The sequence below is a fragment of the Canis lupus genome, chromosome 16, assembly GCF_048164855.1.
Source record: "Canis lupus baileyi chromosome 16, mCanLup2.hap1, whole genome shotgun sequence".
Lineage (NCBI taxonomy): Eukaryota > Metazoa > Chordata > Mammalia > Carnivora > Canidae > Canis > Canis lupus.
Window position 1 is genome coordinate 36,116,285 of NC_132853.1, and position 25,232 is coordinate 36,141,516.

At 44.1% G+C, this 25,232-nt stretch overlaps 1 protein-coding gene across 6 annotated transcripts in view; it reads left to right on the top strand.

Annotated features, from left to right (window-relative positions):
- The window catches only part of TTLL6 (tubulin tyrosine ligase like 6), a 48,644-nt gene that overhangs the window by 15,418 nt on the left and 7,994 nt on the right, over positions 1 to 25,232 (top strand). For 5 of the 6 annotated variants that reach the window (XR_012008915.1, XR_012008916.1, XR_012008917.1 and 2 more), the window contains 7 exons: positions 2,898 to 3,123; positions 4,637 to 4,812; positions 6,937 to 7,125; positions 7,976 to 8,153; positions 9,043 to 9,324; positions 23,658 to 24,027; positions 24,688 to 24,956. Coding sequence is in view for 3 of the 6 variants with exons in the window: in XM_072780215.1 (XP_072636316.1) it covers positions 2,898 to 3,123; positions 4,637 to 4,812; positions 6,937 to 7,125; positions 7,976 to 8,153; positions 9,043 to 9,324; positions 23,658 to 24,027; positions 24,688 to 24,956 (1,690 nt within the window). In the remaining 3 variants the exon portion in view is untranslated. The remainder of the gene's footprint in view (positions 1 to 2,897; positions 3,124 to 4,636; positions 4,813 to 6,936; positions 7,126 to 7,975; positions 8,154 to 9,042; positions 9,325 to 23,657; positions 24,028 to 24,687; positions 24,957 to 25,232) is intronic. The other variant, XM_072780216.1, reaches the window with a different exon arrangement.

Sequence of the window (25,232 nt, forward strand, 5' to 3'; positions counted from 1 at the left end):
ACTCTTCTTCTCAATCTACTGTAATTTGACCAGACGCCACCATCCATTGTTACACTACTACACTGGTAGTCAGCATTGTTGGGGACTTGCTATCTGGCAGGCACTACTCTAGGAAACATACACACCTCAGCCCACTCACAACACTCACAACAGCACTTGAAGGTAAGAATTATTATTATCAGCATGATTTTGCGTATTAGGAAACAGGTAGTAGAGCTGCAAGGAAAACTCCTGAGTCTCTACCCTTAACCACTGGGCCACACCGTCTGTCTGTTCTCTCTGTGGTGTCTGTTGGACACTCTGTGGCTCACATTCCATATATGGGCCTTGTTCATTCCCACTTCTCCATCTTTGCTCAGCACCAACCAAAAACATGGGATAACATCCTTGAAGGTTCTTCTGGCTCACTGGGCTTCCATGTTGCCTCCCCTGATCTGGCTTTGGGTCCTGGTCCAGCCATATTGCCACCGTGAAGCCAGCCTTCTCTGTGAGTCTCTGCTCAGTTAATCAGATGAGATCTGTCTCTGAGGACGAGCCTGTGGAATCCGAGTCAAACCACCCACAGCAACCTTCCCATCTCTGGACTCCCACTACCCTCTGGTCAACATCAGCCATACCTCATGACCGCTCTTGGCTTGGTGCACACGTCTGTCACGTGTTCTCAATTGTGCTTAGCCTCCTTGAGGGTTAGAGTGGCACCCTGGCCTTCTAGGCGCCTCCCATATGCTGGGCAGAGTCCTTCTTTCCTCCTGTTCCTCCCTTTTCCTTTTACCTCTCCTGTTCTTCCCCTTCCTCCTCTTCTGAGGCGATCTGCTTCTCATTCTGACTACCTCACCTGCCCCAATTCCCTCATCCCCAGCTCGGCCAACTGCACCCCAGGTAAACCCCCCACCAGCTGTAAACTTAGCAGAAACAGTGAAGGAAAGACAGAACGACTGGAAATCTGGCAGGGCTTGGGGGCAGAGACCAGGTCCTCTTCATCTCTCAGGGCGCCTGGCACATAACTGGTGTGTTAAATTGAATTGGCTAACCACTGGGCATTATGAAATTATACAATAATATATATTCATTGTGATGTGCCTGAATCATCAAGAAGAGGTTATGTTATGATTTGCAGTGTCTGTTATAAGAAGGCAAGGAAGTATATAATCTATTTTGGGAAAATTTATTTCCCAATTAGGCAAATTAAGCACATCTTTTTTTGCACTTGAGTGGATTGGCTTCAAGCGATCTGGAAAATTCATTTATGTGCCACATATTATTCCCTGACAATGACAGGTAGAGGCAGTAGGCCTCTGAATTGAGTGGCCTTTACTAATCTGTCTTTATATAAATGCATCCTCAGTTGTTCCATATGTGTGTTGAACCCTCCCCAAATGGTCCTTAGGCTCCCCATGACAGTGGGGGCAGTTTCTTGGGGTTCTCTCATTTCATGTGTACAGCAGTCCTTTAGCAAGTGTGCATTGGCTGGCCACCCCAGCTTCATACTTTTTGGCTCTGCTGGCTGGGGTCCAGTGAGCTCTTTGAACTGCCTCATGAGCCACCCAGTGCTCATTACATCCTGCACCCTCCTTAATGTCTATCACACAATTACCCCCTCCCCCGGCCCCCTCCTCTCCAGCGACTGCCTCAGTTTGTTTCCTATAGTTAAGAGTCTCCTATGGTTTGTCTCTGTCCCTGATTTCATTTTATTTTATTTTTCCCTCCTGCCCCTAGACTCTTCTGTTTTGTTTCTTGAATTCCACATATGGGTGAAATCATATGATAATCGTCTTTCTCTGATTGACTTATTTTGCTTAGCATAATACCCTCTAGTTCCATCCACATTGCTGCAAATGGCAAGATTTCATTTTTGATGGCTGAGTAATATTCCATTATATATATATATATACCACATCTTTTTTTAAAAAAAATTATTTATTTATTCATGAGAGACAGATAGAGGGTCAGAGACATAGGCAGAGGGAGAATCAGGCTCCCCACTGAGCAGGGGTCCTGATGTGAGACTCGATCCCAGGACCCCAGGATCATGTCCTGAGCCAAAGGCAGATGCTCAACCACTGAGCCACCCAGGCACCCCTATACCACATCTTATTTATCTGAAATCAAGACCATCTTGATTTACCTGGACAGTTGTTAACCCCATCTTTTGACATGCCTTGGGGCTGCCTTTTCTTTGTGGAAGTCCTAAAGCAAAGTTTGTGTGACTTTGGGGGTCCCCAGAATCCCGTCAAATGGCTGGGGTAGGACTCAGGTGTAGGTGTTCTTAAAAGTGTTTCTAATGAACACCAAAGGCTGAGAAACCATTTGCCATCAAAGCAAAACCATGATGTAGGGTTTTTGTTTTTGTTTTTGTTTTTGTTTTTGTTTTTAATTTTTTTTTTTATTTATTTATGATAGTCACAGAGAGAGAGAGAGAGAGGCAGAGACACAGGCAGAGGGAGAAGCAGGCTCCATGCACCGGGAGCCTGACGTGGGATTCGATCCCGGGTCTCCAGGATCGCGCCCTGGGCCAAAGGCAGGCGCTAAACCACTGCGCCACCCAGGGATCCCTTTGTTTTTGTTTTTAATTCACCCATTAAGCTTTCCACCCAGAATACCCAGTCCCTGCCCCAGCCTAGTGGGTGTTTTCTGGGTCACAGTGAAAGTACCAAAAGCCAAGTCTTATGCGTCATTATACCAGCACCCACTTTCAGACAGTGGAGGCTTGTGACTCTGTGGTTCCTGCAGGTCCTTCCTGAGCTGACATAGCCCTGTTGTCTCCCTGGGTTCCAGATGTCTGTCCCCATTACCTCTGGAGACTTAACTTCTCCAGAATCTTCTGGTTCCCAGCATGAGATGGCCTTAGATGACCAGAGGTGGGCTGCTTTGCCTCATAGCCTGCAGTTTCCTTCCAGGAAGCTCTCCACCTTTAACATGTACATGGAGAACCGTGGCTACAACACAGAGCAGATCTGGAGAGATATTGAGGATGTCATCATCAAGACGATCATCTCCGCCCACCCCATCATCAAGCATAACTACCACACCTGCTTCCCCAACCACACACTCAACAGCGCCTGCTTTGAAATCCTGGGCTTTGACATCTTGTTGGACCACAAACTCAAGCCGTGGCTGCTGGAGGTAGAGGGGTCAGGGCGAGGGGTAAAAATCGGCCACTGTTACTGGGGTCAGCCAGGGTCAGGCTCATCCCTTCATCCCTGGCTCAGTCAGGTCATTTTCATCAACTTCCTGGCCAGGCCCTGTGCTTGCTGCCCGAGGCTTCTCCCTTAGCTGAGAAGTGGCCACCAGAGGGGGGTAGATGGCTGGGAATTAGAGAATTCTTTGTGCCTCCTTGAGGTCCACCCAGACCTGGAAACTTGGATCTCAGGCACGGAAAGACTCTAAAGACAGCTCTATTTTTTGTAACAAAGATCATCTCCCAGAAAGGGGGTATTCTTCATCAAAGCTTAGTTGATGTTAAGATCAGAGAGGAGCTGCCAAGCTTGGCTCTCAGGGGCTTGGGCCACTGAGTGCCCAGCACCAATGGAAAGTGGCCTGGAGTCTGTGGCCCAGGGCACAGATGAGGAGCCATGCAGTGAGTTTCCTGCCTCCCCCAGACCCATGGCAGGGTAGATGAAGGAGAAAGAAAAGCATCTGGCTGTCTCTCTCTCTTCCCAATTAGACTTGTGTTCAGCAGCCCTCAAGGGGCCCTTCAGGATCCATTATAAGGAGGTGAGGTTGTGGGAAGCGAGGTGCCAAGTCAGAGGTGCTAGGGCCGGTTGGTACGTGGTCATAGTCAGCCTTCAGGAGGCAGAGCCAGAATTATGGGTCCCATTCCTGGGGCCTTGCCTTTCCTCCATTCCCAGCCCCTGTTCCCAGGTATAGGTGGGAAGGAGAATATGGGTGTTTGGAGCTCTTTTTAAAAAAATTTTAAAAATTTTTATTTACTTATTCATGAGAGATACAGAGAGAGGCAGAGGCACAGGCAGAGGGAGAAGCAGGCTCCTCACAGGAAGCCCGGGTTCCATGATCCCGGAACCCCAGGATCACGACCTGAACTAAAGGCAGATGCTCAACCACTGAGCCACCCAGGTGCCCCGGGTGTTTGGAGCTCTTACACAAAGAGCGGAATTGGCCACCAGGCACAGGCCTTCAGAAACTGCTAGAAATCTTCTTATGTTACATAGTGCATACGGACTTTACTGTGAGCAGGACTGAGTCCTCTCCCTCCTCCCACCTGCCTCCCCCTCAGTCCTGGTGAGGGTCCTGAATGCATCACTCTGGTTTCTTTCCCATGTCCCAGCCTGACCCTTTGTATTGCCCCCTTCCATCTGCTCTATGGTATGCTGTGTATGTGAGAAAGCACACCCAAGCACACCCACCAGGTGGAGGGGAGACAAAAGACAGGGCACCCCGATGCTTCTCAAGAGGAAAAGATTGAAATCAAACTGGTTAAAGTAGAGGAGATTCTGCTTCCTTCTCTCCTCACTGTGGCTCTGGTGCAGACTCCCTCTCCCCATCTCTCCCACACCTGCTCCTCTGGTAGCCAGGGCCTCTCACTGGCCTTAGGTGGCTCCAGGGAGGCGGTGTTTTGGCCTTGCTCCGTGCTTCGGCTCTGAACAGCCCAACCCCCTGACACCCCTGCTGCACACAGGTCAACCACTCTCCGAGCTTCTCCACTGACTCCTGGCTGGATAAAGAGGTAAAAGACAGTCTGCTCTATGACACCTTGGTTCTGATCAACCTGGGAAGCTGTGACAAAAAGAAAGTCTTGGAGGAAGAGAGACAACGGGGACGATTCCTACAGCAATGTCGTTCTCGGGAGATCAGGTACAGAGATGCCCCAGCACCCAGGGAACCCCATTCTCTATGACTTCCCTGCTCCCAGTAAGACTGGCCTGTCCTGGTCCTCGACAACCTACTAGTTATATGGCCTTTATGTCACTTCTCTGAGCTTCAGTGTTCTTTCTGTCAAATGGAGCCAATAATCTCTAAGGTGGAATTGAATGAAATAATGTATAATCAAAGGTTCGTCACAGTGCCTGACACTATAGTGTGTGTTAGAGATGGTGAAGGGGATTGCCTGGGCAAAATGAGTGAAGGAGGTTAAGATACAAACTTCTAGTTACAAAATAAATAAGTCATGGGGAGGTAATGTTGGTGACTATAGTTGGTAAGATTGTATTGCATATTTGAAAGTTGCTACGATCTTAAGAGTTCTCATCAGAAGAAAAAAATTTTGTTAATGATGTATGGTTACAGAAGTTAAATATACTTGCTGTGGTGGTCATTTCACAATACATACAAATAGTGAATCGTGTTGCATGCCCAAGAAACTGACAGAGCATTATCCGTCTATTATACTTCGATAAAAAAAAAACAATTAAATTTTTAAAAAGACTCTTGCTTGGAGTTGGTAGGGCAGGGAGTCAGTTCTAACAAATGATAATCCTATTTGAAAATTAGTTTATATTTGCAGAATGTGGCAGTTTGGATAGTTTTACTGTGAGCATTTTTTTTTTGTACCTAAAAATAGGAGATTAAGTTATAGACGGAACTATGTATCATGGATATGAGTTATTAATATAATATGAAGATTCAGGGATTACCAATCAAAAAATAAAGCCATTGCTTTATTTTTACAGAAAGACACATTTGTCGGGGATCCCTGGGTGGCCCAGTGGTTCAGTGCCTGTCTTTGGCCCAGGGCGTGATCCTGGAGTCCTGGGATCGAGTCCTGCGTCAGGCTTCCTGCATGGAGCCTGCTTCTCCCTCTGCCTGTGTCTCTCTCTGTGTGTCTCTCATGAATAAATAAATAAAATCTTAAAAACAACAACAACAACAACTAGGCCATGAATTAAAAAAAAATCCCTTAAAAAAAAAAAAGACACATTTGTCTGACCTACTTCATGTTACTGGGTTGGTAGGATCTATGTCCCCTGCTTCCTGCATGGCAGCATTTGCCTTTAAACAGAGGCCTCCATTCTGTGGAGTGATTCTAGTGTCTGAAGACTCGGAACCTGGTCAAAGAGATGCCTTTGTTGCTTGTCAGGTCCCACAGCAGCCCCCAGGTCCCCATGTGCAGAGCCTGCTGATTCTTGGTTATCAGCTTCTAGAACTGGGGGCAATAGCATCTATGTTCAGATGGCACTGTGTTTCTCAGAGCACTTTTGCAGGTGCCCTGTCTTCCCTATGAGGAGGGTGGTGGATAGGTAGTGGGGGTGTTACATTGGTCCTGTTGTTGGAGCTAAGGAGACCAGGCTTCTGGAAGGGGAGCTCACATGTGCAAGATCCCCTTGCTGGGAGGTGGCAGGCCTAGTGCCAGAGCACAGTGAGTAGTGTTCCTTGGGATTCCAGGATGCCTTCCACTTTGCCAGCACTCTCTAATTTTCTGAAGGAGGAGGCAACATCAGGGAGGAGCTGGGCCCTGCCCTGGATCATTCTCTTTGTCATGACTTGGCCCTGGGTAGCTCAGTGCTCTCGGTTTCCTTGCTATAAAAGGGGCTTATCATTCCTTCCCCCTGCGACCTCCACCTCCCCGAGGGGCTGTGAGGGAGAATGAGATCATCATAGCTCATAAAAGCTCATCCAAGAAGCCCTCAAATTCAGCAAAATGCAAGCTGCTGTTCTTCAGAGGAGGGTTATAAGGGCTGTGAATGGGGAGGTGGCGACAGAACTGAGCCAAGGGGAAATGGATTTTTGTATGAGGAGAGAATTTGGTGAGCTGTCAGAAAGACTGTTTCTAACCAGCTTGCAGTGCCTCATGATGCTGGCTGCCCTGAGAGGGCTAGATTCTCCTTTTAGGGAAACACAAGTTTATTTAGCAAAAACAGGTGGACCACTGTTGTGTGCAAGGCCTCTGCCGGGCCCCACATGGCATCCAGCTTGGCACATCCCTTCCAAGATTTGCCCTGAGAAAAATCTACAGCAGCCCTGTGTTCTGTTCCACCACAGGATAGAGGAAGTCAAAGGCTTCCGGGCCATTCGGTTGGAGAAAATGGAGAAGTACGAGAAGGAAAACTGTGGGGGGTTCCGTCTGATTTATCCTACTCTGAATTCGGAGAAGTATGACAAGTTTTTCCAGGATAACAACTCCCTCTTCCAGAATACTGTTACCTCCAGGGCTCGGGAGGTATATGCCCGGTAGGAAAGCCCTGGGTGATGTGGGTGGGTGTTGGGGTCCGTTGGGTGGTGCTTGACTTCTGGGTGACCAGCCTGGGATGGTCAAGAGGGTCTTATGAGCTTCAGTCCCCAACCTAGAAGTTGCCAGGGGAACATTTGCTTTAGTCTCATGAGGATCAGGAATCATAAGATTCCTTGGTGGGGGGTGCTGATATGTAGCTGTTTTTAGAAACTCGACCCCTGAGACAGGTACCCTCACCCTTCTCCAGAATTCCCAGCCCCTGGGAGCTACCTCCTGGATTCACATAGGCATGAAATCTAAGAGCTGGAAGGGACTCTTCCTGTCCAGTCCAATCCCTACCCATCACCTCATGTTATAGACTGGGAAATCAGAGCACAGAAAGGGTCATATGGCAGGTGATGATCCCTGTCTCCTGACCCATGTGACTGTGTTATTTACACTGTATCATTGGCCAGAGAGGCCCAGGTATAAAATGGTCCGATGTGGGGGCCTCTCGGTCCGGCCACCAACCCAGACCCTTTTCCCAGCACCTTCCATGTGTGGCATTTGGCCAGCTGGGAAGTGAGGAGAGAGAGAAGGTAGGGGAACTGGGTAGTGCTGCTGACTTTGCATCTCTCCTTGGATGCTATTCCGCAGACTGGAAATGGTATGATGAGAAAAATGACTTCCCCCCACCCCCACCTCCTGCTCTGTGCCCCACAACCATTTGTGCAGACTGGACACACTGAGGGAAGGCACGAGGAACACCGCACTCTTTGCCAAGCATCATCCACCCACCCCTTGGAGAGAGCACCCACATTTGCAGCCCATCCCCTAACTTCCATAACACTCCCCATTCCTCTTGGACAGGCAACTGATCCAGAACCTGAGGCTAAAGCAGGAGAAAAAATCCTTCCAAATTGGGAAAGAGAAGAACGTGGAGATGCAGGGGGAGTCGGCAGGCGAGCAAGTGAGAGGCAAGAGCATGAAGAGCTGCCAACAGAAACCACAGCAGAAATACAAGGACACCACCCTCACCTCCAAACAAGTAAACCTGGCTGGGAGGGGAGCATGTGTGGCCAGCACCCTTCCCCGCCTGGGGCCGATCTGTGGGGGGGTGCCAAGGAGATCACTGCTCAGAGCCCTGACACACTGAAGGAACGAGGCTGCGCAGAGGGCTGAGCCACAGGAGGGGACCCTGGAGGTCACCAGGAGCCTGGCACCCTTCAGAGAACTCTCACCCTCTTTGTGTCCCTCGGTAGGAATAAAAGCCAATCCCCATGTAGGGAGTGGGCACTGGGACTGCTTGTACTCATGGGTCCCAACTCCAGTTTGAGTTGGGTTGCTCCCCTCTGGCAGGCCAGGGGCACAGCTGAGAGAGGGGACCGCAGAGATGGGCTGCAGGGAGCTGGGACCCTCACCATCACCTGGGGTGACTGACCATAGCTGGCTCCCACCAGCCTGCTCTCTGTTCAAAGTGGGGACTGGCCCTGTACCGTGGTCCAGCTATTCAGTTGTCCCACAATCCAAATCTTTGGATGGCCCCTGTCTGCTTCCCCGTCTCTTTGGGCTCAGTGGAAAGACCCAGATGGCTTTGTGGTCAATTACCTTTTTCTCAAACACTCACTGGAAGGGACACGGTTAGAGCAGGATATTTTTGGCTTCTTGTATTTTATAACTTTGTGAGGGTCATAGGCCTTTTGAGAAACTGATAAAAGCTATGGACTCTCTTGCCATAAACTATACAAAGATACAGTTTTAAAACTGCAGTTCTAAGTGGTTCAAGGACCCCGTGAAACCATCTGTGAGCCTTCGGGGAGTCCCTACACCCCAGGATAAGAACCTCTTCTTCTCCTTGGCACCTACCCTTGGTGCAAGTGAAACTGGAAGTGGACAGAGCTGGGTTCCCATGGGCTGTCTGGTTTCCTCCTTCCCAGTATCTCCAGCCATCGACACTAGTGTGCTGCACCCCTGACTTGCTCTTGAGTGTCAGAGATGCAAAGAAAAACGAGACGAACAGCAGCCTCGAGCAGGAAACCCCCACCAAAGAGGCCAGCCCTGCTCCCTGCGAGCCGGTATCTGCAAGGCGGTATACCTCTGTACCCGACCTGAGGCACTCGAGCCTTCTCTGCGGCCCGGGGCTGGAGCTCAGCAAACCCATCTCCAGGATCAAGGAGGTCAAGTCTGCCTCTGCAGTGAACATACTCACCCACACTGTGGTGAGTAGAGCAGTCTACCTCCCCACAGGGCTAACCTCGGGGGCCAATGGCTTACTTTCTGGTCCCTTTTCCACTCCTGACTTGCTGTCTCCCTTTAAGTAAGCCGCTCGAGCCCCAATTTCCCCACCTGTGGAACCCAAGTTGTGGAATAGCTTACCAGCTAGGAGAATGCACCCATACTTTTAGGGCTCTTCGAATGGCCATCTTCTGCACCCCATCTTTAGTCCCATAGGAAGCTGTGTTAGCTTCCTGTGGCTACTGGAGCAGCTAGCTCACCACAGACTTGGGGGCTGAAAGCACAAGTTTATTCTTTCACAGTTCTGGAGGCTAGAAGTCTGAAAACAAGGTGTTGGCAGGGCATCTGAAGGCCCTAGAGGGAGGATCCTTCCTTGCTTCTGGCTAGATTCTGGTGGTTGCCAGCAATCCTTGCTGTTCCTTGACTTGTGGCACCATGACCTCAACCTCTACCTCTGTTGTCTTGTTACACAGACTCCCTCCTTGAGTTTCTCCTCTATATATCCTTATGTGGCCTTCGTGTAAGGACACCAGGCATTGGATTTAGGGCCCACCCTAATCCTGTATGATCTCACTTTAATTTGACTGATTATATCTACAAAGACTCTATTTCCAAATAAGGTCACCTTCTGAGCACTTGTGGCACTGTTGGTACATCACTTAAACAGTGTTTTTCAAACTCCATTTGTGTATGGACATCTTTTGAAGGAAAGAAAACTCTTCCAGATCCCCATGGCAGATCTAAATAATTTTTATAGATATATACAAGCATAAAACCAGATTTATAAAATCTTTATGTTTACAACTCTCATACAACTATGAAACTATGAAATCAAAATAAACATCACCAATGAAAGTAAACATCAAAAATATTATATTGAATGTGACAGTTGATTTTTTTTTTTTTTTTTTTTGCAGAAACTATGTTGCCACATAAATGTGGTACTGATGGTTCTAGAATAAGTCCCTCTGTGTTTACTGTAGTCATCCCACCAAAAGCTATATGATGACTGTATTGTAAGAACTAGAAACTCTTCAGCATTGTTGGGCCTTTGCTGGGTCCAAGTGCAATATAGAGGAGTGCAGTGTGTTTCAAGTTTCTAACCATATCCCACAGTAGAAATCTGTTTTATTTCATCCATCCGTATACACACACTGGAAAAAAATTTTTAGAACAATGATTAGCAATACCACCCATGGTGACTCTTTTCATATTTATTCTATTCTGTTCTATTCTTGAAAAAAAAACAGTTACAACCCACTAAATTAATTTCATGACTGGTTAATACATTTACAACCACTGTTCGAGAAACACCTTTAAGAAGGTAGGCTTTGGAACTTCATGACATTGTATGTCACAGACATGACACAAAAGCACAGGCAACAAAAGCAGGGCTGCCTGGCTGGCTCAATCAGAAGAGTGTGTGGCTCTTGATCTTGGGGCCATGAGTTCAAGCCCCATGATGCAGGTAAAGATTACTTAAGTAAATAAATAAACAAACAAAAAGCAAAAATAGATAAATGGGACTACATCAAACTTGAACAATCAACAGAGTTAAAAGGCAACCTGTGAAATGGCAGGAAATATTTTCAAATGGTGTATCTGATAAGGGGTTCATATCCAGAAAATATAAAGGACCGTTACAACTCATAACAAAGATAATCTGAAAAAAAAAAAGCCACAAAGATAATCTGGTTTTGAAATGGCCAAAATATTTATGGGTGGCCCAGTTGGTTGAGTTCTTGGTTCTTGGTTTCAGCTCAGGCTGTGATCTTGGGGTTGTGGGATCAAGCTCCTCCATTCGGCTCCACACTCAGTGTGAAGTCTGCTTGAGATTTTCTCTCCCTCTCTCTCTCCCTCTGCCCTTCCCCCTACCCTTTTCTGGAATCAATCAATCAATCAATCTTTAAAAAAAAAATGAGGGGCACTTGGGTGACTCAGCCAGTTAAGCTTCTGACTCTTAGTGGTGATCTCAGGGGTCATGGAATCAAGCCCCATGTCAGGCTTCCTACTCAGCGAGGAGTCTTCTTGGAAGATTCTCTCCCTCTGCCCCCACCCCCACTCTCTATTCTCCCTAAAATAAATAAATAAATAAATAAATAAATAAATAAATAAATAAATAAATCTTTAAAAAAAATAAAATGAGCAAAGGAATTAAATAGACATGTCTCCAAAAATAAGCCAGTCACAAAAAGTGGAAGACTGCATGATTCCACTTATGTGAGCTATTGAGGGTAGAAACTCCTAAGAAAGTAGAATGGCAGTTGCCAGGGCTTACAGAGTTATTTCATAGTGATAGAGCTTCAATCTTACAAATTAAAAAGATTCCAGATGTCTGTTGCATAACATTGTGCATATTGTTAATGCTACTTACTGTATATTTAAAAATGGTTATTGTAGTAAATTTTATGTCGTGTGTGTAGGTTTTTTTTTTTTTTTTCCTGCAATAAAGAAAAAAGAGAGTATCTATTGGGATCTGGCTGCCTCTGTTTGGATCCTGGAGTCTCCTCCATGACTTACATCTAGCCACTCTTAGCTCCCTCAGTTTCCCCATCTAAAAAAAATGTATTTGGGTGCCTGAGTGACTCAGTTGATTAAGCATCTGACTTTGTCTCAGGTCATGATCTCCAGGTCCTGGGATTGAGTCCCATATCAGGCTTCCTGCTGGGAGCCTGCTTCTCTCTCTGCCTATGTCTCTCCCTCTCTCTATGTGTCTCTCATGAATAATGCATCCCCAATAAATAAAGTCTTATTTTTTAAAAGAGTTTATTTATTTATTCATGAAAGACACACAGAGAGAGAGAGACAGAGACACAGGCAGAGGGAGAAGCAGGCTCCATACAGGGAGTCTGATGCGGGACTCGATCCTGGGACTCCAGGATCATGCCCAGGGCCAAAGGCAGGCGCTAAACCGCTGAGCCACCCAGGGATCCCCCCCCAATAAATAAAGTCTTAAAAAAAAGAGAAAAGAAAAAACAAAAAGAATGTTTCCTGGCAAAGTAGGGATCTTTTAAAAAATGTATACATTTAAACTTTATTTAAATGTGATTGGGTCATTTATTTCATTCTATCACCTATTCTTTTTCTTCTTGAACATTTTTTTTCTTTTTTTAAAAGATTTTTTTTCTTTTTAAAAGATTTTTATTTATTTATTTATTTTAAAGATTTTATTTATTTATTCATAGAGACATAGAGAAGCAGAGACACAGGCTCCACGCAGAGAGCCCTACACGGGACTCGATCCAGGGTCTCTAGGATCACGCCCTGGGCTGCAGGCAGCGCTAAACCGCTGCGCCACCGGGGTTGCCCTTAAAGATTTTATTTATTCATGAGAGACACAGAGAGAGGCAGAGAGAGAAGCAGGCTCCCTGCCGGGAGCCCGATGTGGGATTCGATCCCTAGACCCTGGGATCACACCCTGAGCCAAAGGCAGATGCTCAAGCGCTGAGCCACCCAGGTGTCCCTATTTTTTTAAGATTTTATTTTATTTTATTTTAAAAATATTTTATTTATTTATTCATGAGAGAGAGAGAGAGAAGGCACAGACACAGGCAGAGGGAGAAGCAGGCTCCGTGCAGGGAGCCTGACGCGGGACTCGATCCCGGGCCTCCAGGATCAGGCCCTGGACCCAAGGCAGTGCTAAACCGCTGAACCACCCGGGCTGCCCTAAAGATTTTAAAAAAGCACTTGGGACGCCTGGTGGCTCAGCAGTTGAGTATCTGCTCAGGGAGTGATCCTGTGGTCTCAGGATCAAGTCCCACATTGGGCTCCCTGCATGGAGCCTAGCCTGCTTCTCCCTCTGCCCATGTCTCTGCCTCTCTCTCTCTCTCTCTCTCTCTCATGAATAAATAAATAAAATCTTAAAAACAAACAAACAAACAAACACCCAGGCACCCCCCACCCCAGCCTTTTTTAAAAAGTTTAAGTAAATCTCTACATCCAATATGGGGCTGGAGCTCACAACCACGAGATCCAGAGTTACATGCTCTTCTGACTGAGCCAGCTAAGCACCCGAAAATGCTTGAATCTTAACTGTATTATTCTGACAAATAAATATACCCATGTAACCTATATCCCTATCATTGTATAGAAATTTCTGACCTCTCCAGAAAGTTCCCTCTTGTCCTTTCCCAGGCAATTTCCCCCTGTCCCTCATATCCCTCTTCAAGAAATCCATTATCCTGACTCTCATTTTTTTTTCTTTTTTCTTTGGACTATTTTGCCTATTCTCAAATTTTATATAAATACAATGATATAGTATATATTCTTTTGTGTTTGGCTTCTTTAGCTCAATATTATATCTGTGAGATCCATTCATGTTGTTGGGTATATCAATAGCTTGTTCTTTATTGCTGAATGATATATTCTATATCAGTGCAAATACACTGCAGTTTGTTTATTAGTCTTCTGTTGATGGACATTTGGGATGTTCCCGGTTTTTATTTTTTTATTGCTATTGTGATTAAAGTTCCTATGAACATTCCTGTACAAGTCTTTGTGAACATATGTTTTCATTTCCCTTGAATAACTACTTAGGAGGGATTTGTCAGGTCAAAAGGTAGGTCTATGTATAACTTCATAAGAAATTCCAAAATCTTTATTTAAAGGGATTGTATCATTGTACATGTCAGCCAGCAATGAATGAGAGTTCCATCTTTGTCAACATTTGGTGTTACCCACTTTTTAAATTTTAGCCACTCTGATGGCTATTTGTGATTTTACACTGTGGTTTTAATTTGTATTTCCCTGATGATTAACTGTGTTAAGCACTTTGCCACGTGCTTGTTGGCCATTCATATATCTTTGTTGTTTTTTTTTTTTTTTTAATTTTTTTTTTAATTTTTATTTATTTATGATAGTCACAGAGAGAGAGAGAGAGGCAGAGACATAGGCAGAGGGAGAAGCAGGCTCCATGCACTGGGAGCCTGATGTGGGATTCGATCCCGGGTCTCCAGGATCGCGCCCTGGGCCAAAGGCAGGCGCCAAACCGCTGCGCCACCCAGGGATCCCATCTTTGTTGTTTTTAAAAGTTATTTATTTGAGAGAGAGAGCACGAGAAGGAGCGGCAGAGGGAGAGGGAGGGAGAATCTCAAGCAGACTCCATACTGAGTGCAGAACCAGATGCCAGGCTTGATCTCACATCCCTGAGATTATGACCTGAGCTGAAACCAAGAGTCAGACATTTAACCAACTATGCCACCCAGGTGCCCCCATTTATATGTCTTACTTTGTGAAGAGTATTTCAGGGTTTTGCTTCCCTCTCTTTTAAAAATTAGGATTATTAGGAATTATAAAGGAAGAAGGGGAACTACGTGGGAAAAATTAGAGATGGAAACAAACCACGAGAGACTCCTAACTTTGGGAAGCAAACAAAGGGTTGTGGAAGGGTAAGTGGGGTGGGGGGAATGGGGTAACTGGGTGATGGACACTGGGAGAGCATTTGATGGGATGAGCACTGGGTGTTATACTATATGTTGGGAGATTGAATTTAAATTTAAAAAATGTAAAAAAGGGGATCCCTGGGTGGCTCAGCGGTTTAGCGCCTGTCTTTGCCTGGGGCATGGTTCTGGAGTCCCGAGATCGAGTCCCGTGTCGGGCTCCCTGCATGGAGCCTGCTTCTCCCTCTGCCTGTGTCTCTGCCTCTCTCTCTCTCTGTCTCTCTGTCTCTCATGGATGAATAGATAAGATCTTTAAAAAAAAGATAAAAAAAGAAAAAAGGATTATTTATCTTTCTATTTAATTGTAGCAATTCTTTGTATATTCTGGAAACTTGCTTATTCTTTTACTTTTTAAAAAAATTTATTTATTCATGAGAGACAGAGAGGCAGAGACACAGGCAGAGGGAGAAGCAGGCTCTTCATGGGGAGCCCAATGTGGGACTCGATCCTAGGACCCCCGGGATCACAACCTGAGCCAAAGGCAGATTCTCAACCACTGAGCTACCCCCAAGCGCCCAACCTATTCTTTTTCTTAATAATGTCTTTGATTAGTGAAAATTTTTAATTTTGATGAATATTATCAAATTTTCTCTTATGGTTATTGCTTTCTATGTCTTACCTAAGACATTTTCAGGTACTTCCAGGTCACAAAGATGTTCTCCGAGATTTTTTCTTTTCTTTTCTAAGATTTTATTTATTTATTTATTTGAGAGAGAGAGACAGAGAGAGGGGGAGAGAGAGAGAGAGAGAGAGAGGGCATGAGCAGGGGAGGAGGGCAGAGGGAGTAGCAGACTTTCCACTGAGCAGGGAGCCCAACATAGGGCTTGATCCCAGGACCCTGATCTGAGCTGAAGGCAGACGCTTAATCACCCAAGCTACCCAGGCACCCTTCTTCTAGGTTTTCTTTCTTTCTTTCTTTCTTTCTTTCTTTCTTTCTTTCTTTCTTTCTTTCTTTCTTTCTTTCTTTCTTTCTTTTTCTTCTTCTTCTTCTTCTTCTTCTTCTTCTTCTTCTTCTTCTTCTTCTTCTTTCTTTCTTTCTTCTTTTTCTTTCTTTTTCTTTCTTTTCTTTCTTCTTTCTTTTAAAATTTTATTTCTTTATTCATGAGAGAGACAGAAAGAAAGGCAGAGACACAGGCAGAGGGAGAAGCAGGCTTCATGCAGGGAGCCCTATGTGGGACTCTATCCCAGAATTCCAGCATCATGACCTGAGCCGAAGGCAGACGCTCAACCACTGAGCCACTCAGGCATCCCTCCCCTAGATCTTTTTTTTTTTTTCTTTTTTTCTTTTCCCTAGATCTTTTCTAAAAGCTTTATAGCTTTAACTTTGTGTATAGGTCCATGATCTACTTCAAATTAATTTTTGAATACATTCAGTAACGGGAACTAGGGTTTGTTTTTCCCATATATGTATCTACTTCTAATATTATTTATTGAAAAGACTTTCTTTTCTCATGCAAATGCTTTGCTGGTAAGTTTTTTGTTGTTGATTCTTCAGAATTTTTATCAAAATTATGTCACTTTTAAATAAAGACATTTTTACTTCTTTCCAATCATTATGCCTTTATCTCTTTTTCTTGCCTTATTATGCACTGAGATTTCTAGTATGACATTGGATAGAGAAGACATCCTTGACCTGTTTCCAGTCTTAGGGGGGGAAACATTCAGTCTTCTATCATCAAGTATGATGTGAACTGTAGGGTTTTTGTAGGGGTTCTTTATCAGATTGAAGAAGTTCACTTCAATTCCTAGTTTGCTGAGAGTTGTTTTAAATCATGCATGGATATTGAATTTTGTCAAGTGTTCTTTTGGTATCAGTTGATAAGATCACATGGTTTTTCTACTTTTGATTTTACTGATTTCTGCTCTTTATTAATGTTTTCCTTCTGCTTTCTTTGGATTTATTTTCCTTTCATTTTTCTAGTTTTTTTTTTTTAAGATTTTATTTATTTATTCATGGGAGACACAGAGAGAGAGTGGCAGAGACACAGGTAGAGAGAGAAGCAGGCTCCATGCAGGGAGCCCGATGTGGGACTCGATCCCAGGACTCCAGGATCATGTCCTGGGCTGAAGGCGGTGCTAAACCGCTGAGCCACCCAGGCTGCCCCCTTTTTCTAGTTTTTTAAGGGAGAAGCTTTGAAAGCTTTGATTATTGGTTAAAACCTTTTTCCTTTTTTTTTGTAAAGTAGGCTCCACACTGAACCTACACCCTGAGGTCAAGAGTTGCGTGCTCTGCCTACAAGCCAGCCAGGTGTCTTAAGACCTTTTCTTTCCCTTTCTTTGTTTCTTTCTTTCTATTTAAATATTTTATTTTTAAAAAATTTTTAAGTAATTTCTACACCCAGTGTGGGGCTAAACTTACAACCCAGAGATCAAGAGTCCTATGCTGGGGATCCCTAAGTGGCTCAGCAGTTTGGTGCCTGCCTTGGGTCCAGGGTGTGATCCTGGAGTCCTGGGATCGGGTCCCACATCGGGCTCCCTGCATGGAGCCTGCTTCTCCTTCTGCCTGTGTCTCTGCCTCTCTCTCAGTCTGTGTCTCTCATGAATAAATAAATAAAATATTTAAAAAAAAGAGTCCTATGCTATATCAACTGAGCCAGCCAGATGCCCAAGACCTTTTCTAATATAACATTTAATGCTATATTTTGGTATATTTTGCCATACTGGTTTTTAAAAAGATTTTATTTATTTATTCATTAGAGACATAGAGAGAGAAAGAGAGGCAGAGACATAGGCAGAGAGAGAAGCAGGCTCCTTGCAAGGAGCCTGATGCAGGACTCATCCCTGGCCCCAGGATCACTCCCTGAGCCGAAGGGAGACACTCAGCCACTGAGCCACCCAGGCATTCCACTATACTGTTTTTTTGTTTTCATTTAGTTCAAAATGCTTTCTAATTTCACTTCAGATTTCCTTTATGACTTATGGATTATTTAGAAATGTGTTATTTAATTTCCAGTTGTTTGGAGATCTTCCTGGTGTTTTTCCTGTTACTGATTTCTATTTTAATTCCATATGGTCAGATTTCAGTTCTTCTAAACTTGTCAAAGTTTAGGTTATGACCCAGGATATTAGTTTCTTTTGGGGAATGTGCATCTTGCCGTTGCTGGGTAGTGGTCAATTGCATTTGTTTCATTAATGATGTTTAATTCTTCTATGTCCTTGTTAATTTTCTGTGTATGAGTTCTATCAATTCCTGTGAGAGAGAAATGATGAAATCTCCAAATATAATTAGGAATTTGTCCATTTCTCGTTTCATTTCTGGAAGCTCTTTCTTCATGTATTTTGCAGCCTTCTCATTAGGTATATACATATTTAGGATTGTTATGTCTTGGCAAATTGACCCTTTTCTCGTTATGCACTTCCTCTTAACTCTCTTGCTCTAATTATTTGATTCTGAAGTCTGCCTTGTCTGATATTCATAAAGCCACTCCTGCTTTCTTTTGATTAGTGTTTGGATGGTGGGTCTTTTTCCATCGACAGATCCATCCAGTTCATTGGCCTGGGTAGCTCAGTGGTTGAGCCTGAGGCTCAGATTGTGATCCCAGGGTCCTGGGATCAAGTCCCATATCAGGCTCTCTGCGGGGAGCCTGCTTCTCCCTCTGCCTATGTCTCTGCCTCTTTGTCTCTCATGAATAAACAAAATCTTAAAAAAAAAAAAAAAAGAACTTTAGGTTTTGTTAACTTTTCTCTGTGATTTATTTTCGAATTCAACCCACTGAGCCACCTAGGCACCTGTACACACTAGTTTTATCTGCACACCACAAATTTTGAGATGTTGCATTTTTATTATCATTCAGTTTGAAATACTGTCTAATTAGCTTCTTTTAAATTTTTTTAAAAAGATTTTATTTATTTATTCATGAGAAACACAGAGAAAGAGGCAGAGACATAGGCAGAGGGAGAAGCAGGCTTCCTGTGAAGAGCCTGATGCGGGACCCCATCCCAGGACTAGGAGATCACGACCTGAGCCAAAGGCAGACACTCAACCACTGAGCCACCCAGGCGCCCCCTTGTCTAATTTCCTTCTGATTTCATTTTTGTCCCATGGGTGATCTAGAAGTGTATTGTTGAATTTTTAAGTTTTGGGGGTTTTTAGAAGTATCTTGTACTGTTATTAGTTTCTAATTTAATTCCTTTGTGGCTAGTGTACATGCTTTGTGAAATTTCAGTGCTTGAAATTTTCCAAGAATTGTTTTATGACCCAGCAAATGGTTTATCTTGATTAATATCCGATGTGCACTTCAAAAAAAAAATGTGTATTCTACAATTGTTGAGTATAGTGTCTTACGTGTCAGTTAGATCACTGTGGTTGGCAGTGTTGTTCAGATTGTTCATACCCAGACTAATTCAGTGTCTACTTTTTATTTTGGTTACTGAGAGAGATGTTAAAATCTCAACTCTAATTGTGGATTTATTCATTTTTACCCTGTGTTTCTGTTTCATGTATTTTGAAGGTCTTTTATTAGGTACATATTTGCAATTACCTTGCCTTTTTGATGTATTGACCCTTTTTTAAAATCATCATGAAATGATAAAATCCTATTTATCCTAGATAATACTCCTTGTCTTAGAATCTGTTTTGTTGGGGGCGCCTGGGAGGCTCAGTGGGGTAAGTGTGTCTTGATTTCAGTTCAGGTCATGATCTCAGGGCCATGGAATTGAGCCCGACATTGACTCCACACTCAGCAAGGAGTCTGCTCAGGATTCTCTCTTCCTCTCCCTCTGCCCCTCCACCAGCTCATCTGCACACACACATACTCTCTCATATAAATAAATGAAATCTTAAAAAAAAAAGAATCTATTTTGTTTAATATTAATATAACCACTTGAGCTGGTTATGATTAATGTTTATATATCTTTTTTGATATATCTTTTTACTTTCAACTTATTTTTCTCATTTTATTTATAAAGATTTTATTTATTTATTCATGAGACACACAGAGAGAAAGAGAGGCAGAGACACAGGCAGAGGGAGCAGCAGGCTCTATGCAGGGAGCCTGATGTGGGACTTGATCCGGGTCTCCAGGATCATGCCCTGGGCTGAAGGCGGCGCTAAACCGCTGAGCCACCTGGGCTTCCCAAGATTGTATTTATTTGAGAGAAAGAGAAAGACAGAGAGAAAGAGAGAGAGAGAGAGAGAGAGAGACTGTGAGTAGGGGGAGGGGCAGAGAGAATCCCAAGCTGACTGCACTGAGTATGGAGCCTTATGGAGGGCTTGATCCCACAACCTTGAGATCATGACTTGAGCCAAAATCAAGAGTCAGACACTTAAGTGACTGAGACACCCCGGTGACCCTCTCACCCTCTCATATTTAAAGAACATCTCTTATAGACAGACATAAGTGGATCTTGCTTTTTAAAATCCAGTATGACAACCTCTGCCTTCAAATTGGAATATTTACTCCATTTTCATTTAATATAATTATTAATACAATTGAATTTAGGGCTGAAATTTTATGTTTTCTATTGCTTTTTTCTCATGTTCCTCTTTTTTTGCCTTCTTTTGGGTTAATTCAAAATTGAATATTTGTTTTTATTCATATGTATATAATTTTTTTTAGTTATAACTTTTTGCTTTTTTTCTTAGTGGTTGCTCTGGGGATTCCAAAATGTATCTCCAGCTTGTTAGAATCTACTTAGAGGTAATATATTTCATTTTGAATATGGGAAAATAATTCCCTCTTTTGTTCTAACATACATTATAAATCCCACAACACAGTGTTATACATTTTTCTTGGTTTTTTTTAAATATATATACACATCTTTTTTTTATTTATGATAGTCACACACAGAGAGAGAGAGGCAGAGACATAGGCAGAGGGAGAAGCAGGCTCCATGCACCGGGAGTCCCACGTGGGATTCGATCCCGGGTCTCCAGGATCGCGCCCTGGGCCAAAGGCAGGCGCTAAACTGCTGCGCCACCCAGGGGTCCCCAATTTTTCTTGTTTTAAAAAAGATTTTATTTTTAAATAAGCTCTACACCCAATGTGGGGCTTGAACTCACAACCCTGAGATCAGGAATTGCATGTTCCACTGACTGAGCCAGCCAGGTGCACCTAAATTTTGCTTTAAACAGTCATAATATTTAAAAGAATTAAGAGGAAGATATTATTTGTATTTAGAAAATTTTTAAAGATTACTTATTTATTTACTCATGAGAGACATACAGAGAGAGGCAGAGACATAGGCAGAGAGAGACATCTGTGGGAGCCTGATGTGATACTTGATCCTAGGACCCCGGGATCATGATCTGAGCTGAAGGCGAATGCTCAACCACTGAACCACCCAGGCATCCCAGGAAGATATTTTTAAAAAATATCTATGTATTTATTTGAGAGAGAGAAAGAGAGAGAGAACAAGTAGGAGGAGCAGAGGGAGTGGGAGAAAGAATCCCAAGCAGACTCCATGCCAAGAACAGAACCCACTGGGGGGAGCTTGGCTCCATGACCCCAAAATCAGGACCTGAGCCCAAACCAAGAGTGGATGCTTAACCAACTGCACCACCCAGGTGCCTTAAGAAGAAGAAGGATATTTTAAGAATATATTTGTATGTATATATGTAAAATATGTATATATGTGTGTTTATATGCATATGTATGTATATCTATATGTCATTTCCTTTTAGCCGGAAAAACTCTCTCTAGCATTTACTGTAGTGCATATCTCTTTGCTGGTGATGAATTTTCTATTTTTGTTTATCTAAAAATGTCTTTATTTAGCTTTCATTTTGAAGGCTATTTTTATTGGACCTAGAATTCTGGGTTGACATTTTTTTCTTGCAGCATTTTAAAAATATTGTTTCAGGGGATCCCTTGGTGGCTCAGCGGTTTAGCACCTGCCTTCGACCCAGGGCATGATCCTGCAGTCCTGGGATCAAGTTCCACATCAGGCTCCCTCTATGGAGTCTGCTTCTCCCTGTGCCTGTGTCTCTGCGTCTCTGTCTCTCTCTCTCTCTGTCTCTCATGAATAAATAAATAAAATATTTTTAAAAAATGTTGTTTCATTATCTTCCCGTCTTCTTTTTCTTTTTTAAGAAGTCAACTGTATTTGTAACATTGTCCCCTATATGCACTGTCATTTTTCTTTGGCTGTTCTATCTTTGGATTTCAGCAATTTGACTATGATGTGTCTGGGTGTCATTATTTTTAAAGATTTTATTTTTTTTTTAAGTAATCTCTAGGGCAGCCCGGGTGGCTCAGTGGTTTGGCGCCTCCTTTGGCCCAGGGCGTGATCCTGGAGACCCAGGATGGAGTTCCATGTCGGGCTCCCTGCGTGGAGCCTGCTTCTCCCTCTGCTGGTGTCTTTGCCTCTCTCTCTCTCTCTCTCTCTCTCTCTTTCTCTCTGTCTCTCATGAATATATAAATAAAATCTTAAAAAAAAAAGAGTCACATGCTTTTGACTGAGCCAGCCGGGCACTGCATCTGGGTGTCATTTTATTTGTACTTATTCTATTTAAGATTCTTGAGCTTGTTGGTTTTATAAATTGATGTCTTTTACCAAATTTGACAAGTTTATGGCTATTATTTCTTCAAGTATTTTTTCTGCCTTATTTCATTCCTCTATTTTACTGTGTCTATCACTGTAGGTACCTCAGATAATTAGAATCATACAATATTTATACTGTTGTGTCTGGTTTATTTCACTTAGCATAACATGTCAAAGTTCACTCATGTTGTAGTATAGATCAGAATTTCCTTCCTTTTTAAAACTGAATAGTATTCCGGGATCCCTGGGTGGCGCAGCGGTTTGGCGCCTGCCTTCGGCCTAGGGCGCGATCCTGGAGACCCGGGATCGAGTCCCACATCGGGCTCCCAGTGCATGGAGCCTGCTTCTCCCTCTGCCTGTGTCTCTGCCTCTCTCTCTCTCTCTCTCTCTGTGACTATCATAAATAAATAAAAATTAAAAAAAAAAAACTGAATAGTATTCCATCCATTCATCCATTGGTGGATATTTGGGTTATGTCCACCTTTTGGCTGTTATGAATAATGTTGCTGGGAATGTTGGTGTACATGCCTTTTAAAAAGGAGTCATATAATAACTCATACCTAGAAGCAGAAATACTGGGTCACAGAGTATTTATAATCTTATTTAACTATTTCCAGATGATTCACCAGAATGACTATACCAGTCTACATTATCAGCAGTGCATGAGAGTCCCTATTCTGCACCCCCACCAATAGCTTTCTAATTTTTTCCAGTATCATAGCTGTGAAATAATATCTATTTTTCTGATGACCGGTTTCTAGAGTTTAAAAATCTCTCGTTTGTTAACAACAACAACAACAACAACAAAAAACAGAAGAAGCTCTGTGGACCTCTCCACCATCCTCTGCCCTAGTGGTTAGTCGATTCCTGGTTAGGAATCGATTAGGAAATGATTCTAACCTAATCTTTCTTGTTGCTGATGAGCTTGGCTTACTTAGTCTGTTTAAATCAAGAAGGCGGAGCACCTGCGTGGCTCAGTGGCTGAGCGACTGCCTTTGGTTCAGGTCATGATCCCGGGATCTGGGAATCGAGTCCCACATCAGGCTCCCAGCACGAAGCCTGCTTCTCCCTCTGTCTGTGTCTCTGCCTCTCTCTGTGTCTCTCATGAATAAATAAATATATTAAAAAAGGAAAAAAAAAGGGACGTCTGGGTGGCTCAGCGGTTGAGCATCTGCCTTTGGCTCAGGCGTGATCCCAGAGTCCCTAGATCGAGTCCCTCATCGGGATCTTTGCATGGAGCCTGCTTCTCTTCCCTCTTCCTATGTCTCTGCCTCCCTCTCTCTGTGTCTCTCATGAATAAATAAATAAAATCTTAAAAAAATAAAAAATAAATCAAGAAGGCATAGGAAGGAGCCCTAAGCTTCCACAACCTCATTTTGGACTGTTTTCTCTTCCAGCCCTTAACCTCAATAGAAACCTCCTCAGACTCTGCCACCCAGGTCTCAGACTCCCCAGAGTCTCTGCTGAGCAGGACCGGGACAACCAGCTCTGAATGCAGCAGCCCCGAGATGGATAAGGCGGTCTCCCTTAAATACAAGCACCACTACACTCCCCAGCACCTCATCCAGGGTAAAATAGCAAAAATTTCTCTTCCAACCAAATCCCAGACCTTCTTAGGAAGTCTGAACCGAAAGCGGACTTCACTGAAGAACGACAGGAGGAAGCAGCATCTGATGTCAGAGCTCTTCACCAAGGTTCAACCGAGGGAGAAACTTTCCCTGTTCCCAGCTTACTACAACCCGAAGCTGATGCTGAATAGCAAGTCACGTGAGTGCCAGTGTGTCCAGGCCTGTCCAGGGGACCGGGTAACTAACACAACCAGTCTCGTCTTTGCAGAGAGCCCAGTTTGGGGGGATTGGGGGAGATGCAGCCCCTGCCTGCAGGGAGACCCCCACCTGATAGTGGAGACATAGGCCACATCCTTAGGGGATCTCAGGTCTTACTGAAATACAAAAAAAAAAAAAAAAAAAAAAAAAAACATGGTGGAGGGTACCTGGGTGGCTCAGTGGTTGAGCGTCTGCCTTTGGCTAGGTCGTGATCCCAGGGTCCTGAGATTGAGTCCCCCATCGAGCTCCCCACAGGGAGCCTGCTTCTCCCTCTGCCTATGTCTCTGCCCCTCTTCCTTTGTCTTTCATGAATAAATAAATAAAATCTTTAAAAAAAACGAAAAGAAAATACAAAAAAAAAAAAAAGGGTAAACAGAATGCTTTAGACAGGTACCCTGTTCCACGTTTCCTGGTTGTTACTCAGGTGAGGCACATGCAGCTGAGTCTGCATCAGTTAAGGGGCATGTCGTGGCTGTTTGTGATTCAGGAACTTCAGCTGGTTTTTAAGCCAGGGGACCCTTGTGGGAGGTGGCCTCCCGCCCGCAACGTGTGCCCAGTCCAGCAACACAAATATCTGATGCCTATCACTTCACCTTTCCAGAAAACCGCTCCCCGCCCTGGGAGGGCTACTTCAGCAGCCGGAGCTCTGGTGAGAAGAAACAGCTGCGTGTGTCCTCCGTGCTCCTCCTGAATGATCCTCCCAGCCCTGACGTGTCTCTGAATGATCTGCTGGTGGTTGCCACCCCGGCCCGACTGGATCCCAGGCCTGGCAGGAGCCATAGTGGCGCCATGAGAGGCCCGTGTGTGCAGGAGCAGGAAGCATACAGCCACGGCCTGATCTCTGGCCAGAAAGGATGTGAGAGGGACTAGGTAGGCCCACCCATGTTCCCTTCATGTGCTTGTTTCATTGGCAGGCACCACGTGCATATTTCTGGAACATCAGGTAGGTAGGTAGATGATTGGATGGATAAAGACATACAGGTAAGTAAATAATTAAGACAGACCTCAGTCATGATGTGGCCCCCTTGCAATGTATAAATCTGCCATGACCACTCTGTCCCCACTGCTTTGGGGGTGCTTTGCTTGTCTTCCACTTATGGCTAAAATTGAGAGTCGTTAACATTGATCCCAGAAGTAGAACCATGA